Source organism: Hemiscyllium ocellatum, chromosome 11 (assembly GCF_020745735.1).
Source record: "Hemiscyllium ocellatum isolate sHemOce1 chromosome 11, sHemOce1.pat.X.cur, whole genome shotgun sequence".
Taxonomy (NCBI): domain Eukaryota; kingdom Metazoa; phylum Chordata; class Chondrichthyes; order Orectolobiformes; family Hemiscylliidae; genus Hemiscyllium; species Hemiscyllium ocellatum.
This window is the reverse complement of record NC_083411.1, coordinates 3128886-3144728: the sequence shown is the minus strand read 5'-3', so window position 1 is coordinate 3144728 and position 15843 is coordinate 3128886. Positions and strand designations below refer to the sequence as shown.

Sequence of the window (15843 nt, the reverse complement as noted above, 5' to 3'; positions counted from 1 at the left end):
AGCGCCAGAGACCTGGGTTCAATTCCTGCCTCAGGTGACTCTCTGTGTGGAGTTTGCACATTCTTCCTGTGTCTGCGTGGGTTTGCTCCAGTTTCCTCTTGCAATCCAAAAATGTGCAGGTTAGGCTAAATTGCCTGTAGTGTTAGGTGTAGGGGAATGGGTCTGGGTGGGTTGCGCTTTGACAGGTCGGTGAGGTCTTGTTGGGCCGAAGGGCCTGTTTCCATACTGTAAGTAATCTAATTTAAAAAAAACACAGAAAATGCTGGAGAAACTCAGCAGGTCTGGCAGCATCTGTAGAGAGACAGCGTTAATATTTTGAATCTAGAAAGACTCTTATGATCTGAAGAAGAGTCTCACTGGACTCGAAATGTTAACTCTTTATTTCTCTCTCCACAGGTGCTGCCAGACTCTCTCTAAGTACTTTTCAACAATGTAATGTCTTGTTTCCTTTATGTTTGCATGTAATCTTAAAGGCAGATCACAGTTCCAGAAACTCTCCCAAACGGGGGTTAATGCAGTCAATATTTTCCTCAGAATTTCAAATGAATGGACTTGCTGAGAATGTTCAAATTTTGTGACTTGCTCCAGTTTTACAGAAGGTTATAACATTTGAGGTAGAGAGTGTAGAGGTCCTAGAATGAGTGTGCAGATGAGGCACTGGTTTCATTTTGCCTGCCTTTTCATGATTCTGGATTTTGAGTCAATGGGAAGTGGAACCCTGAAGCCCCTATGATAGTTGGGATGCTGTTTCCTCAGCCCAAAGCCAACTAATAGAGAGTTTCATTTCTGTTTCAGAGCCTCAGCTTAAAGGTATCGTAACAAAGTTATACAGCAGGCAAGGATACCACCTGCAGTTACAGCCAGATGGCGTTATCGATGGGACAAAGGAAGAAGGCAGTAGTTACAGTAAGTAACACGATGTTAATTAATATTCTGTGTATACTACTGTTAAATGTCATCACTTCCTTCCGAGGTAATTTAAATGTTCTCAATGAAACATAACTTCAACATAATATTGCGTAATTCTAAATTGATTAGGAGTATCCAGAATCATAGAATCCTGACAATGTGGAAGCAAGCTATTTGGCCCATCAAGTCCACACCTCCCTCTGACTGAGCATCCCACCCCACCCCTATAACCCTGCATTTCCCACAGCCAATCCACCTGATCCGCACGTCTTCAGATTGTGGGAGGAAGCTGGAGCACCCGGAGGAAACCCACGCAGACTCGTGGAGAATGTGCAAACTCTACACGGACAGTTACCCGAGGTTGGAATCAAACCCGGGTCCCTGACACCGTGAGGCAACAATGCTAACCACTGAGCCGCTGTGCCACCCATGGATATATTGTTTATGGGGAAACTTGTATAAGGTTAATTTGCTGGAGTGTTTTTGAAGAAGGAACAGAGAGGATTGATGATGGTATTATTGTTGATATGGTGTATGAAGGGAGATGGTTGGTGGTGTACCATGAATATCGCGGGAGTTTGTCATTCAGAATCCTAAGCTGGGGACATGAGTTTGAATCCCACTGTAATAGATGGTGAAACTGAAACCCAATAAAAATTGAAACTATAAAGTGAACCTGATGGTGACCACGTAATCATTTGTTGTCAATGTTCTTGTTGGAAGGAAATCTGACGTCCTTACCTGGTCTGGCTGACTCTAGGTCTGTGATTCACTCTTTACTGGATACAGTGGATGCTGGCGTAGCCAGTGGCACATTCAGCTGATGAATTTTTTAAAAAGTATAGACTTCCAAAAGGCATTCAATACAATGCCACATAACAGATTTGTTAATCAAGTTCTAGCTCATGGAATAGAAGGGGCAGAAATAGGGTGGCTTGGTGGCTAGCAGTGCTGCCTCACAGCGCCAGCGACCTGGGTTAAATTCCTGTCTGTTCCCTCCCACATTCCAGAGATGTGTAAGTTAGGGTGAATTGAACAAGCTAAATTGCCCAAAGTGTTCAGGGATGTGTCGGTTAGGGGAAATGTGGGGTAATGGGTCTGGTGGGAGATACTCTTCAGAGGGTTGGTGTGGGCTTGTTGGGCCAAAGAGCCTGTTTTCCCATTGAAGGAATTCAAATTTTATGGGTGGCTCAGTGGTTTACACTGCTGCCTCACAGCGCCAGGGACCCAGGTTCAATTCCCACCTCAGGCATCTGTCTGTGTGGAGTTTGCACATTCTCCCTGTGTCTGAGTGGGTTTCCTCTGGGTGCTCCGGTTTCCTCCCACAGTCCAAAGATGTGCAGGTCAGGTGAATTGGCCACGCTAAATTGCACGTAATGTTAGGTGCATTAGTCAGGGATAAATGTAGAGGAATGCTCTGGGTGGGTTGCTCTTTGGAGAGTCAGTGTGGACTTGTTGGGCCAAAGGGCCTGTTTCCATACTGTATGGAATCTATTCTAATAACATGGATACAGAATTGGCTGAGTAGTAGGAATCAGAGAGTATTGGTATTTTTCCAGGATGTGGAGGTGTCGGTGCTAGACTAGGGTGGATAAAGACAGAAGTCACATCACACCAGGTTATAATCCAATAGGTTTATTTGAAATCACAAGCTTTCAGAGCGCTGCCCCTTCATCAGGTGAAAGTGCTTTGAAAGCTTGTGATTTCAAATAAACCGTTTCGACTAAAACCTGGTGTTATGTGACTTCTGACTTGGTCTCTTTCCAGCTGGATATTGGTTTGCAGTGGAATTCCCCAAGGTTGGTATCAGGCCTCTTTCTTTGATTGATATATTTTACTGATTGAGATCTTAGTTGGCAGGGACAATTTCAAAGTTTGTGGATAAAATTGGAAGCATTCTAAGAAAATGAAGAGAACAGTGTAGAACTTCATAATGCATAAAGCATATAATGTTTGTGGAGTGGGCATATAGGTGGCAGGTGAAGCCCCCTACAAAGAAGTGTGAGTTCAGTTATTTTAGAATATGGAGAAACATGATAAAATAAGAGATGGAATTCTAAAGAGGATACAGGGTTCAAAGGATTACTGGTGTATGTGGACATAAGTCACTGAAGGTGGCAGAACAAATGGAGAGAACAGTTAATAAAATGTATAGTACTTTATGAACAGGAGCATAGAATGTGATGGTAAACTTGTAGAGGACACTTGTTAGACCTCAGCTATGTATGTGTCCAGTTCTGGGCATGAACAGGAGGGATATGAGTGCATTACAGAGAGTGCAAAAGTGATTTACAAACTTGACTAGATGACTAGATTCCCTACAGTGTGGAAACAGACCCTTCAGCTCAATCAGTCCACACCGACCCTCCGAAGAGTAACCCACCCTCTGACCATTTCCCTCGGACTAATGAACCTAGCACTATGGGCGATTTAGCATGGCCAATTCACCTGACCTGCATATCTTTGGACTGCACAACTCGGTCCAGGGATGAGAAATCTCGGTTACGAGCATAGACTGGAGTGGTGGGACTTTTCTCCTCGGAGAGAAGAATGCTAAGAGGAAATTTATTGAAGTTTTCATAATTATGAGAGAACTGGTTAGAGGTAATCAAGATGGAAGTGCTCTTACTTGTAAAAGGATTGAGGATGAGAGGGCACAGACTTAAAGTAACTTGCAAATGTGATACAGGGAGAAGTTTATCTGCACAGAGAATAATTAGGGTATGAAATGCACTGTCTGGAAATGTGGTGGAGGCAGGTCCAATTGAGGCAGTCAAGATGGTATTGGATGGCTATTGAGTTGTATCAAGGTGCAGGGTGACAGAGAAAGCAAAGGGGGGTGGTAGAGAATCATAATGGTTATTTGGAGTGCAGCTGCGGATAGATTGGTCCAAACAGCCTCCTTCTGCGCCCTACAAGGATCATGGCAATCATACTAAATCATTATAAATCACTGGTTATATCTTAGCAGAAGGATTTTAGTGCCACAATTTAGCTGGGAAGTCAAGGCTTTGGAGGGAGTGTGGGAGTGAGGGACTTGAAGCATACACAAAGAGGAAAGCCAAGATGGTGCTCCATTGTGTCGGTGGAATGAGAATTTATAGAGCTGTGCACAATGAGGAGCGGTTCTAAAAGGAAGAACTGGAGAAATGACATACAGTGGCAGAAGAACCACTGGCCAGAGCATGAAGATTGAAGGTAATTGACCAATGAATTGGACAGAAGATCAAGTAAATCTTCTTCCTGTGATCAAGAATGCAGTCTGAAAGGATGGTAAGCAATTGATTCAGATGTAACATTGTAAAGAAAATTGGATTAAAAAAAAAGACATGGAGAGGAAACAAATGCAGTGTTATGGGGAAGAATTGGACAGACTAATTGAGAAAGCTCTTTCAAAAGGCCAGTCTAGCGAGATAGGCTGAATGGTGATGCTGCGTTCTATATTGCTGAATGCTCACTCAGCTGAATAAGTGAGACTTAAATATTTTAGAGAAACAAATCCTTTATATGCATCAAATGCATGGTCTTTGCAATGTGTATATGACAGCAGACACTGGGGAGCAGAAAATAGGAAATCCAAAAGAAATTTCATCAGTCAAAGAGTAAATAATTGCATTTTGTCTCAAAAGTGGACTTTTTGGGATTTTAAACATTCTGTATAAACGTCGTGTTTTAGTATGTCATCTTCCTGTTCTTGAACTCTAGTGCAACTTTCACAATCAATGGAAAATAAATAATCACATCAAAGGTGTGGGGGGCGGGGGAGAAGTGGACAAATTGGTGTAGATTTCCATCTTTACAGTTTTGTGTGTTGCAAATTTCACTAATTATTACATCTGCCAGTCAGTAATTAGCCTGGGTCTTAATTGATAAATCCTACTCTACATTCTGCAGTAATGTTTGCTATTAGATTTTGCTGCTGTGGGTAATCAGATTATTTTTGATACACGATAGTTTAAAATTTAAAAAAACATTGTTGATGTGATATTTAACAGTTAACAAGGCTTGTATGGTACCTTCCAGGTTGCTGCTAGACTGCACAGGTATCCCCTGGTATAGCACAAATACATCCCTAGACTGCAATGCTTTCCTCCTGAACCACACTATCCCTTTCTCAAGTCACTTACAGTTTGATGTCACCGGTCCTCCCCCACTCTCCTTCTCTCTGAAATCTAATTTGTTCTTTCATACTTTGTGCTCTGCTCTCCGGCCCCACCACCACTGCCCACAACTCCCTCTGTAACCCCGTTCCCCACTTGTTGAGGTCAAATCTTCATAATAAAAGTACCTTGGATGCTGGAAACCTGAAATAAGGCAGAAAGTGCTGGAGAAATCCAGGCAGCATCTGTGGAGAGAGAGAGAAACCAGAGTTTCACGTCCAGTATGACTCTACTTCATAATTTCAGAGAACTGGAAAATGTTTTTATGATGCTGACAATAGGGGAAGAGGAATAAGCGGAACAGATTTTGAGTAAAAGATAAAGGAGTGCAAATAGCAGCTAGGGATGAAGGACAGGCATTAAATAGGTCCAGTCTTTGATCTCTTGCACTCTTCTTCCCCAAATGCCCATCACCTCTGTTTTTCCATTCCCCAACCACACAGTGTTACAGCTGAGGGACCAGCAACCCTCTCACTATCTCCATTCTTATATCAGGGTGTGACATATTAAACATTTGGAACCCAAATCACAGGTTATCAAGGAGCACATTAGAAACTGTCCCCACCCACCTTCAGCGACTGAAGCGATAAGAATTTGATGTCTGTGCAGCATATGGGTGAGCCACAGATTAGATGTATTTTTGGCACATTTTCTTGATTACAGTGGAGAGCAAATTGAGGGAAAAATTGCAAAGATGTTTGTGCTAGCTGTCGATATTGCAATTTTGAATTGACTCCCTAGTTGGTAGCAATCTGTTTCACAGCAACTTAAGGTAGTGCCCACGGCTTGTGCTGTATTTGTGTTAGGATGAATTAAAGAAAAAATATTACCCTGAGTGGACAACTTAAGATATCACGTTAAAATCAAAAGTGTACTCCTGTGTGTTGATTCAGTTTCAGCTGAATTTTACAGGATTGCTCAAAGGGGATACAAAACAGGGCTGATTGTTCTTTTACTTATGTATATGTATTTAAAAAATCTCAAACTGTAAGGTGCATAAATCGAACTGGGAAATGCACAGGTGACACAATCAAATTGTTGGGTCAATTAGTGGCAAATGGACAATCAAGAGTTGTATGTCCGGCATTTAAAATCAAATTATGTCGATTTCACAGTGAAATAAATTGCATAGAATAAATTATGGCCTTTTTATGTCAAGTCTGTGTAAGCTTTAGAGTTGTTCATCTCATTCTCTCCCAATATTAGATGCTTAATTTTGCAAGGTAAATGACACAACCAACAAAGTTTCCAGCACAGAGCAGATTGTTCAGGCCATCATACCCTTGACAGGTCTTTGTCAAACTATCTTCATTAATATTTTGGGGGGCTTTACCATTGACCAGAAACTCAACTGGGCTCACTATACAAATACAATGGCTATGAGAGCAAATCAGAGGCTAAGAATCCTTCAAGAAATACCACACCTCCTGACTAGCGAGTTTTGATAAGGTTCATAGCTTCAGTTGAGGTTCTGGATGTAGGTTTGCTCGCTAAGCTGGAACGTTTGTTTTCAGACGTTTCATTACCATATTCAGTAACATCATCAGAGAGCCTCCGGACGAAGCACTGGTGGTAAGGCCTACTTTCTAGTTAAGTGTTTAGGTTCCTTGGATTGGTCTTGTCCACAAGAAATGACAGCACCAACCCAAGGAAACCTAAACACATAAATAGAAAGCGAGCTATACCACCAGTGCTTCATCCGGAGGCTCACTGATGATGCTAACTATTCTGGTGACAAAATATCTGAAAAGAAAACTTCCAGCTCAGCGAGCAAACCTACATCACCTCCTGACTCCCATCTACAAGACCATCTACAAGACACAAGTCAGGAGTGTGTTGGAGTACTCCCCACTTGCCTGGATGGGGGCAGCTCCAACAACACTCAAGGAGCTTGACACCATCCACAACAAAACAACCTGCTTGATTGACACCACATCCTCACACATCCACTCCCTCCACCACCGATGCTCAGTAGCAGCAGTGTGTACTATCTACAAGACGCACTGCAGACATTCACCAAAGATCCTCAGACAGCACCTGCCAACCCACAACCACTACCATCTAGAAGGAGAAGGGCAGCAGGTGACTGGGGACACCACCCCCTGCAGGTTCCCCTCTGAGCCCCTCACCATCCTGACTTGGAAATATTCCTTTACTGTTGCTAAGTCAGAATCCTGGAATTCCCTCCCTCATGGCATTGTGGGTTAACCCACAGCAAATTGACTGCAGAGGTTTAAGAAGACAGCTCACCACCACCTTCTCAGGGGGCAACTAGGGACAGGCAATAAATGTTGACCAGCCAGACATGCCCACGTCCCATGAATAATTAAAAACGTGAAGTGCTGAGCAATGTATACAGTACAATCCAGTACTGCAATGTCTCCTTTGGGTTGATAGTCTGTTGTTTTAAACAGTCTGTTTGAATTCTTTCTGGTAACAATTAGAAGAATTTGTCTTGTCCTGGATTAAGGCTGTAATTGGGAAAACCGGGCAAAGCCTGTCGAAATTTAGCACATCGACAAGGACGGAACCTTTCGCCCTACCCCAGCGATGGGTTTTTCTGGAGTTTGATGAGTGTGTGTTGAGTCTGAGGTGGCAAGGTCTGTGGGCAATCTTCCTATTGTGCTACCAAGGTGTTTACACGGGCAAATAGAGTCATAGAGATGTACAGCATGGAAACAGACCCTTCGGTCCAACTTGTCCATGCCGACTGGATATCCCAACCCAATTGAGTCCCATTAGCCACCACCCAGCCTGCACCCCTCCAAACCCTTCCTATTCATATACCCATCCAAATGCCTCTTAAATGTTGCAATTATACCAGCCTCCACCACTTCCTCTGGCAGCTCATTCCATACACGTACCACCCTCTGTGAGAAAACATTGCCCCTTAGGTCTCTTTTATATCTTTCCCCATTCATCCTAAACCTATGTCCTCTAGTTCTGGACTCCCCGACCCCAGGGAAAAGACCTTGTCTATTTATCCTATCCATGCCCCTCATGATTTTATAAACCTCTATAATGTCACCCCTCAGCCTCTGAAACTCCAGGGAAAACTTCCCCAGCCTGTTCAGCCTCTCCCTATAGCTCAAATCCTCCAACCCTGGCAACATCCTTATAAATCTTTTCAGAACCCTTTCAAGTTTCACAACATCTTTCCGATAGGAAGGAGACCAGAATTGCACCCAATATTCCAACAGTGGCCTAACCAATGTCCTGTACAGCCGCAACATGACCTCCCAACTCCTGTACTCAATACTCTGACCAATAAAGGAAAGCATACCAAACACCTTCTTCACTATCCTATCTACTTGTGACTCTAATTTCAAGGAGTTAAGAACCTGCACTCCAAGATCTCTTTGTTCAGCAACACTCCCTAGGATCTTACCATTTAGTGTATAAGTCCTGCTAAGATTTGCTTTCCCAAAATGCAGCACCTCTCATTTATCTGAATTAAACTGAATTATCTGCCACTTCTCAGCCCATTGGTCCATCTGATCAAGATCTCATTGTAATCCAAGGTAACCCTCTTCGCTGTCCACTACACCCCCAATTTTGGTGTCATCTGAAAAATTACTAACTGTACCTCTTATGCTTACATCCAACTCATTTATATAAATGACAAAAAGTGATGGACCCAGCACCAATCCTTGTGGCACTCCACTGGGCACAGGCCTCCAATCTGAAAAACAACCATCCACCACCACCCTCTGTCTTCTACCTTCAGGCTTGTTCTGTATCCAAATGGCTAGTTCTCCTTGTATTCCATAAGATCTGACCTTGCTAACCAGTCTCCCATGGGGAACCTTGTCAAACGCCTTATTGAAGTCCGTGAAGGTCACATCTACCACTCTGCCCTCATCATTGGCATTAGCCCAGCAGCAGGTTGGAGGTTGTCACACAGGGCATGCCACTGGGAAACCCTGAGATACCTGCTTACCAGCTCTTGGGGGACATTGAGTTTTGGGTGGGTGGAGGGGCTTATGGGGAGTAGGGTGGTGAGGAAGTCCTTTGGTCACAGGCTATTGAGGGACGAGGAGGCTATTGGTCACAGGCACTCAATACCTATTTGAGGGACCAGGAGGCTAGGTCCATTTGTTTGCTCCATTTTCTTCCTGTTGATATACTCTCCCTCAAAACTGTTACCCTGTGACTCCCTTTCAACCAATATCCAGCTGTGGCCCCTCATTAAGTTAAAATGTTGGGGGGAGGGGTGTCATACCAGCATCAGTCACTGCATTCCTGGTGGTGCTGTTGACTGGAGACAAGTGGCTGCCTGTGTTGGTTGACAGCTCTTGGCGGCTGGCATGTCCGATCCAAAAACCTTGATCCAAGGGTAAGACCCTCCTGAGGGGTGCACCTCTCAAAATGAAGCGACACAAGTGTGGTTCAGCTTCTCCCAATGGCAGCCAAGAACAATGTCACCTCTACAACAAACCTAGTTGTCTTTACAACAGTAACACAAATGATGTGTTCCCAATGACCGGGGACTTCAGAACCAGGAGTGACAGTCTATGGATACAGGGTAGGCCATTTCATAGAACATAGAACATAGGAAAATACAGCGCAGTACAGGCCCTTCGGCCCTCGATGTTGCACCGATCCAAGCCCATCTAACCTACACTAGCCCACTATCCTCCATATGCCTATCCAATGCCCGTTTAAATGCCCATAAAGAGGGAGAGTCCACCACTGCTACTGGCAGGGCATTCCATGAACTCACGACTCGCCGAGTAAAGAATCTACCCCTAACATCTGTCCTATACCTACCTCCCCTTAATTTAAAGCTATGCCACCTCGTAATAGCTGACTCCATTCGTGGAAAAAGGTTCTCATTGTCAACCCTATCTAAACCCCTAATCATCTTGTACACCTCTATCAAGTCACCCCTAAACCTTCTTTTCTCCAATGAAAACAGCCCCAAGTGCCTCAGCCTTTCCTCATACGATCTTCCTACCATACCAGGCAACATCCTGGTAAACCTCCTTTGCACCCGTTCCAGTGCCTCCACATCCTTCCTATAGTATGGCGACCAAAACTGCACACAATACTCCAGATGCGGCCGCACCAGAGTCTTATACAACTGCAACATGACCTCAGGACTCCGGAACTCAATTCCTCTGCCAATAAAAGCCAGCACGCCCTATGCCTTCTTCACAGCACTATTTACCTGGGTGGCAACTTTCAGAGATCTGTGTACATGGACACCAAGATCCCTCTGCTCATCCACACTACCAAGTATCCGACCATTAGCCCAGTACTCCATCTTCTTGTTACTCTAACCAAAGTGAATCACTTTACACTTACCTACATTGAACTCCATTTGCCACCTTTCTGCCCAGCTCTGCAACTTATCTATATCCCGCTGTAACCTGCCACATCCTTCCTCACTGTCAACAACTCCACCGACTTTCGTATCATCCGCAAACTTGCTCACCCAACCTTCTAGCCCCTCCTCCAGGTCATTTATAAAAATGACAAACAGCAATGGTCCCAAAACAGATCCTTGCGGAACACCACTGGTAACTGCACTCCAAGATGAACCTTTACCATCAACTACTACCCTCTGTCTTCTTCCAGCCAGCCAATTCCTAATCCAAACCTCCAATGCACCCTCAATGCCATACCTCCGTATTTTTTGCAGTAGCCTACCATGGGGTATTTCAGTAGCCTACCATTTCAGACTGAGATAAGCAGAACTTTCTTCATCCAGAGAGTGGTGAGCCTGTGGAATTCTCTGCCATGGAAAGTGATTGAGGCTAAAACAATGGCTGTTTCCAAGAAGATGTTATAGTTGTTTCGGGCGAAGGGAGAAAGCTATGGGGAGAAAGCAGGAAGAGGATATTGAGTTGCCTGATGAGCCATGATCATATTTGAAATAACTTGACAGAGACCAGTATCCCATCATTAAGTCACCCTTTATTTACACATGAACAGCCCTTGATTGTTTTAGATTAGATTAGATTACTTACAGTGTGAAAACAGGCCCTTCGGCCCAACAAGTCCACACCGACCCGCCGAAGCGCAACCCACCCATACCCCCACATTTACCCCTTACCTAACAATACGGGCAATTTAGCATGGCCAATTCACCTGACCTGCACATCTTTGGACTGTGGGAGGAAACTGGAGCACCCGAAGGAAACCCACACAGACACGGGGAGAACGTGCAAACTCCACACAGTCAGTCGCCTGAGGTGGGAATTGAACCCAGGTCCCTGGCGCTGTAAGGCAGCAGTGCTAACCACTGTGCCACCCATACTGCCTCCATACAGAGTCAGGCACCACAATGTCAGTATCCCTGATGTCGGCCAGGACCCCCTGATTGGACCAGGTTAACATCCCCAATCATGGAACTCATATTCTATGTGATACATTCATTCCAATCACTACAATACTGAATGGTGGATCAGGCATGCTGGACTGAATGGTCGAATCCTGCTTTTGTTTTCTGTGTTTCTGCTCCATTAGATCAATTATGCGTGGTGATTCTGGTTTAATGTTCTGCAGATACAGTAATGCAGTTCCATTGTTTTTATAAAGTTTTTATTTGGACATGCGCTTCCCTCTTTTTTTGAACTTCTGAACATTAGTCTCATAAATAAAATGGAGAATAAGTTATTCAAACGACAGCTAACCAAACTACAGTGTTGTCCCATATGTAGTATAGAATCATAGAGTCATACAGGATGGAAACAGATCCTTCGGTCCAACTAGTCCACACTGACCATCTTCCCAAACTAAACTAGACTCAGCGAGTTTTGAGAAGATTTGTAGCTCAGGTTGAGGTTCTGGATGTAGGTTTGCTTGCTGAGCTGGAAGGTTCATTTTCAGACATTTCGTCACCATACTTGGTAACATCTTCAACTGTCCAGTTGAAGCACTGGTGATATGGCCTGTTTTCTATTTATGTGTTTAGGTTTCCTCAGGTTGGTGATGTCATTTCCCGTGGTTATGTCATTTCCTGTGGTGATGCCGTTTCCTGTTCTTTTTCTCAAGGGGTGGTAAATGGGATACAAGTCAATGTGTTTGTTGATAGAGTTCTGTTTGGAATGTCATGCTTCTAGGAATTCTCTTGCATGTCTCAGTTTGGCTTGTCCTAGGGTGCATGTGTTGTCCCAGCTGAAGTGATGTCCTTCCTCATCTGCATGTAAAGATGCTAGCAAGAGAAGGTCATGTCTTTTTGTGTCTAGTTGATGTTCATTTATCCTGGTGGCTAGTTTACTGCCTGTTTGTCCAATGTAGTGTTTGTTACAGTCCTTGCACGGTATTTTGTAAATGACATTAGTTTTGCTTGTTGTCTGTATTGGGTCTTTCAAGTTCATTAGCTGCTGTTTTAGTGTGTTGGTGGGTTTGTGGGCTTCCATGATGCCAAGACATCTGAATAGTCTGGCAATCATGTCCGAAATGTCTTTGATGTAGGGGAGAGTGGCTAGGGTTTCTGGACATGAATTGTCTGCCTGTTACTTAGAAATCGGTGGAGTGTGTTCATTGGGTACCTGTTCATTTTGATTACACTGTATTGGTGATTTTCCTTTGCTCTGCATAGCTCTTCCAGCTCAGCGAGTAAACTAGCCTCACCTGCCTGCATTTGGCCCATTTCCCTCCAAACTTTTTTACTCATGTACTTATCCAAATGTCTTTTAAATGTTATAACTGCATCCATCACGTCCTCTGGCAGTTCATTCTACACATGAACCGCCCTCTGTGTAAAGAAAGTTGCCCCTCATATCATTTTAAATCTTCATGCTTTCACCTTAAAAGTATGCCCCCGAGTTATGAACTCCCTCACCCTAGGGAACACACCCTTTTCATTCACCTTATCTATGCCCTTCAAGATTTTATAAATCTCGATAAGGTCACCCCTCAACCTCCTATCCTCCAGTAAGAAAAATCCCAGCCTTTCCAGTCTATTTTTATATCTCTAACCCTCCATTCGCAGCAACACCCTGGTAAATCTTTTCTAAACCCTCTCCAGTTTAATAATATCCTTCCTATAATGGGATGACCAGAACTGGACACAATATTCCAGAAGAGGCCTCACCAATGTCCTGTACAACCTCAACATGTGTTGTCTCAAGTTGGCATTCCACAGGCATATATCAGTACAGCTTCACAACTGGCTGTCTCTCGTTTCTATGTAGGATTCTCAATCACAGAAATGCAAAGGCTGTTTTATTTATTAACGGAAATGTGCTTAAAGTGCAAAACAAATAGAAGTCGAGTAGCTGTAACCATATGTTTATTGCCAAACATTGAGAAATTGTATCTGGTTCTATCAGAGAACACACAATTAGATCTGAATGTTCCTCTGCAGAGAATATATCAGACTGGAATACAGTGAGTGATGTTGGATTAGATTTTCCATGATCAGCCATGAAGAAATGGCAAACCTAGCCTGTTATCTTATTAATATTTAATGTGTTCATATCAAACTCATCTTCCCATTTTAATGAAAGATTTAAAATACATTAAAGTAAATTCTTGAAAAAGTGAAGACTGGATTTTTAACATGGATGAATTGAACATTCGGTGCAGTAAAAGGAATTCTGGAGTTTTAAATTCGATGTTTCCGTGCTTATGATTGAACAACCTGGCATTTTGAAAACTGTAATTAATGTACCTAACCTCAGTTTTCATATTCTCACTGTGGAATGAATCCAAGTAAGAGTAGAAACTGCTATTGCCATGGTGATTTCAGCTCCCAGATCCAGGAACTCAGTGTCTTTATTTTCCCATCGTTTAATCAGATAAAGTCCAGCTGCCCCCGCATACTGACAGCGTTCGTCCAGCTCATTCCACTCAACACCACACTCCCTTTCTTCCAAAAGGAGCACAGGTAACGCACCGATCACAAACAAATCTCATTTCTTGCACTGACCTTTTCAGTGGCTGTACTGACTCCGTCAGAGTGTTTGTAAGTCCCGTGGTCTCGCACTGTGCTGAGATTTGTTTCATTCCAGCCCAAATATTAACAGAAGAAGAATGTGCAGAAGTGAACAGGGAGAAGGGAGGTCAATGGGACTTCTGCATTGTTCGCTCAGATAGCTAGTCCAGACTTGATGAACTGAATGGCCTCCTACTGTGCTGTTTCAAATCTGAGATTTAACTTAATAGGCAATAATATAATCCTGGTGTTTGATGGAGCTTAGCTGTGCCTTAGTAGGGCTATTTATTTACACAAGGTAGACTTCTTTTCATAATGTAGATATCAGCTGGCAAAGATACTCCTTTTCTCTCATTGCTGTAATCTTTCCTATCTTTAGCGACTAAGACAACATCATTGTTTAAAAAGACTTGAGGGGTCAATTCAGAAAAAAAATAGACTTATCTTTAGTTGGGGGAGAAAGTGAGGTCTGCAGATGCTGGAGGATCAGAACTGAAAATGTGTTGCTGGAAAAGCGCAGCAGGTCAGGCAGCATCCAAGGAACAAGAAATTCGACGTTTCGGGCATAAGCCCTTCATCAGGGCTTATGCCCGAAACATTATCTTTAGTTAGTCCATTTCACAATCTCTGAGTACCTCAAATGGCTTTGTAGCCAATAATGTGCTGTCTGTGGTGAGGTGTAGCAGCAGAATACAGAACATGTTATAGCCAATTTGTGCTCCACTAAGCAGCAACGCGATGGTGATCAGATCACCTGGTTTAACGATGTTGTGTGAAGGGTAAGTATGAAGCCGAACACCTCCCTGGCTTTTCTTCAAATAAAAAACAAGAAAATCAATTAATGGATGACTCACACTTTCTGCATATTACATCACACAGCAGTCACTTCATTTTGAAAGTTCTTCATTGGATGTAAAATACTTTAGGAAGTGTTAGATGAGAATGGTGTGCAGAGATATACAGAAATGGCAGGAAATTGCACCAGGTCATGCAGTTATACCCTGGTTTGCCTCACCAAAATGCAACACCTGGTATTTATCTAAATTCAACTCTATCTGCCACTTCTCAGCCTATTGACCCATCTGATGTGGGTGGCATGGTGGCACAGTGGTTAGCACTGCTGCCTCACAGCGCTAGAGACCCGGGTTCAATTCCCGACTTAGGCGACTGACTGTGTGGAGTTTGCACGTTCTCCCTGTGTCTGTGTGGGTTTCCTCCGGGTGCTCCGGTTTCCTCCCACAGTCCAAAGATGTGCAGGTCAGGTGAATTGGCCATGCTAAATTGCCCGTGTTATGTAAGGGGTAAATGTAGGGGAATGGGTGGGTTGCGCTTCGGCGGGTCGGTGTGGACTTGTTGGGCCGAAGGGCCTGTTTCCACTCTCTAAGTAATCTGATCAAGATCCCAGTGTACCTTCTTCAATGTCCCCTCTACCACCAATTTTGGTGATATCCACAAACTTACTAACCATTCCTTTTATATTCTCATCCAAATCATTGATATAAATGATGAATAATATTGGACCCAGACCGATCCTTGTGGCACATTGCTGGTCACAGGCCTCCAATCCAAATAACAACCCTCTACCACCAGCCTCTATCTCCTAATTCCCAAGCGAATTTTGTATTCAGCTGGCTAGCCCTCCCTGGATCCTGTGTGATCTAACTTTACTAACCCGTCAATCATATCGGACCTAGTCGAAGGCCTTGCTAAAAGTCATGTGGATATTGTCTCCTGCTCTGCCTTCATCTATCTTCTTGGACAACTCTTCAAAAAACTCAATCAAATTTGTGACAATCAATTTCCCATTTACAGAGTCATGTTGATTAGATTAGATTACTTACAGTGTGGAAACAGGCCCTTCGGCCCAACAAGTCCACACCGACCCGC

At 43.6% G+C, this 15843-nt stretch overlaps 1 protein-coding gene across 6 annotated transcripts in view; it reads left to right on the top strand.

Moving 5' to 3' along the window:
- Positions 1-15843, top strand: part of fgf13a (fibroblast growth factor 13a) — a 745108-nt gene that overhangs the window by 486900 nt on the left and 242365 nt on the right. For all 6 annotated transcript variants that reach the window (XM_060832388.1, XM_060832393.1, XM_060832389.1 and 3 more), the window contains one exon: positions 796-906. In XM_060832388.1, coding sequence (XP_060688371.1) covers positions 796-906 — 111 coding nt within the window. The remainder of the gene's footprint in view (positions 1-795; positions 907-15843) is intronic.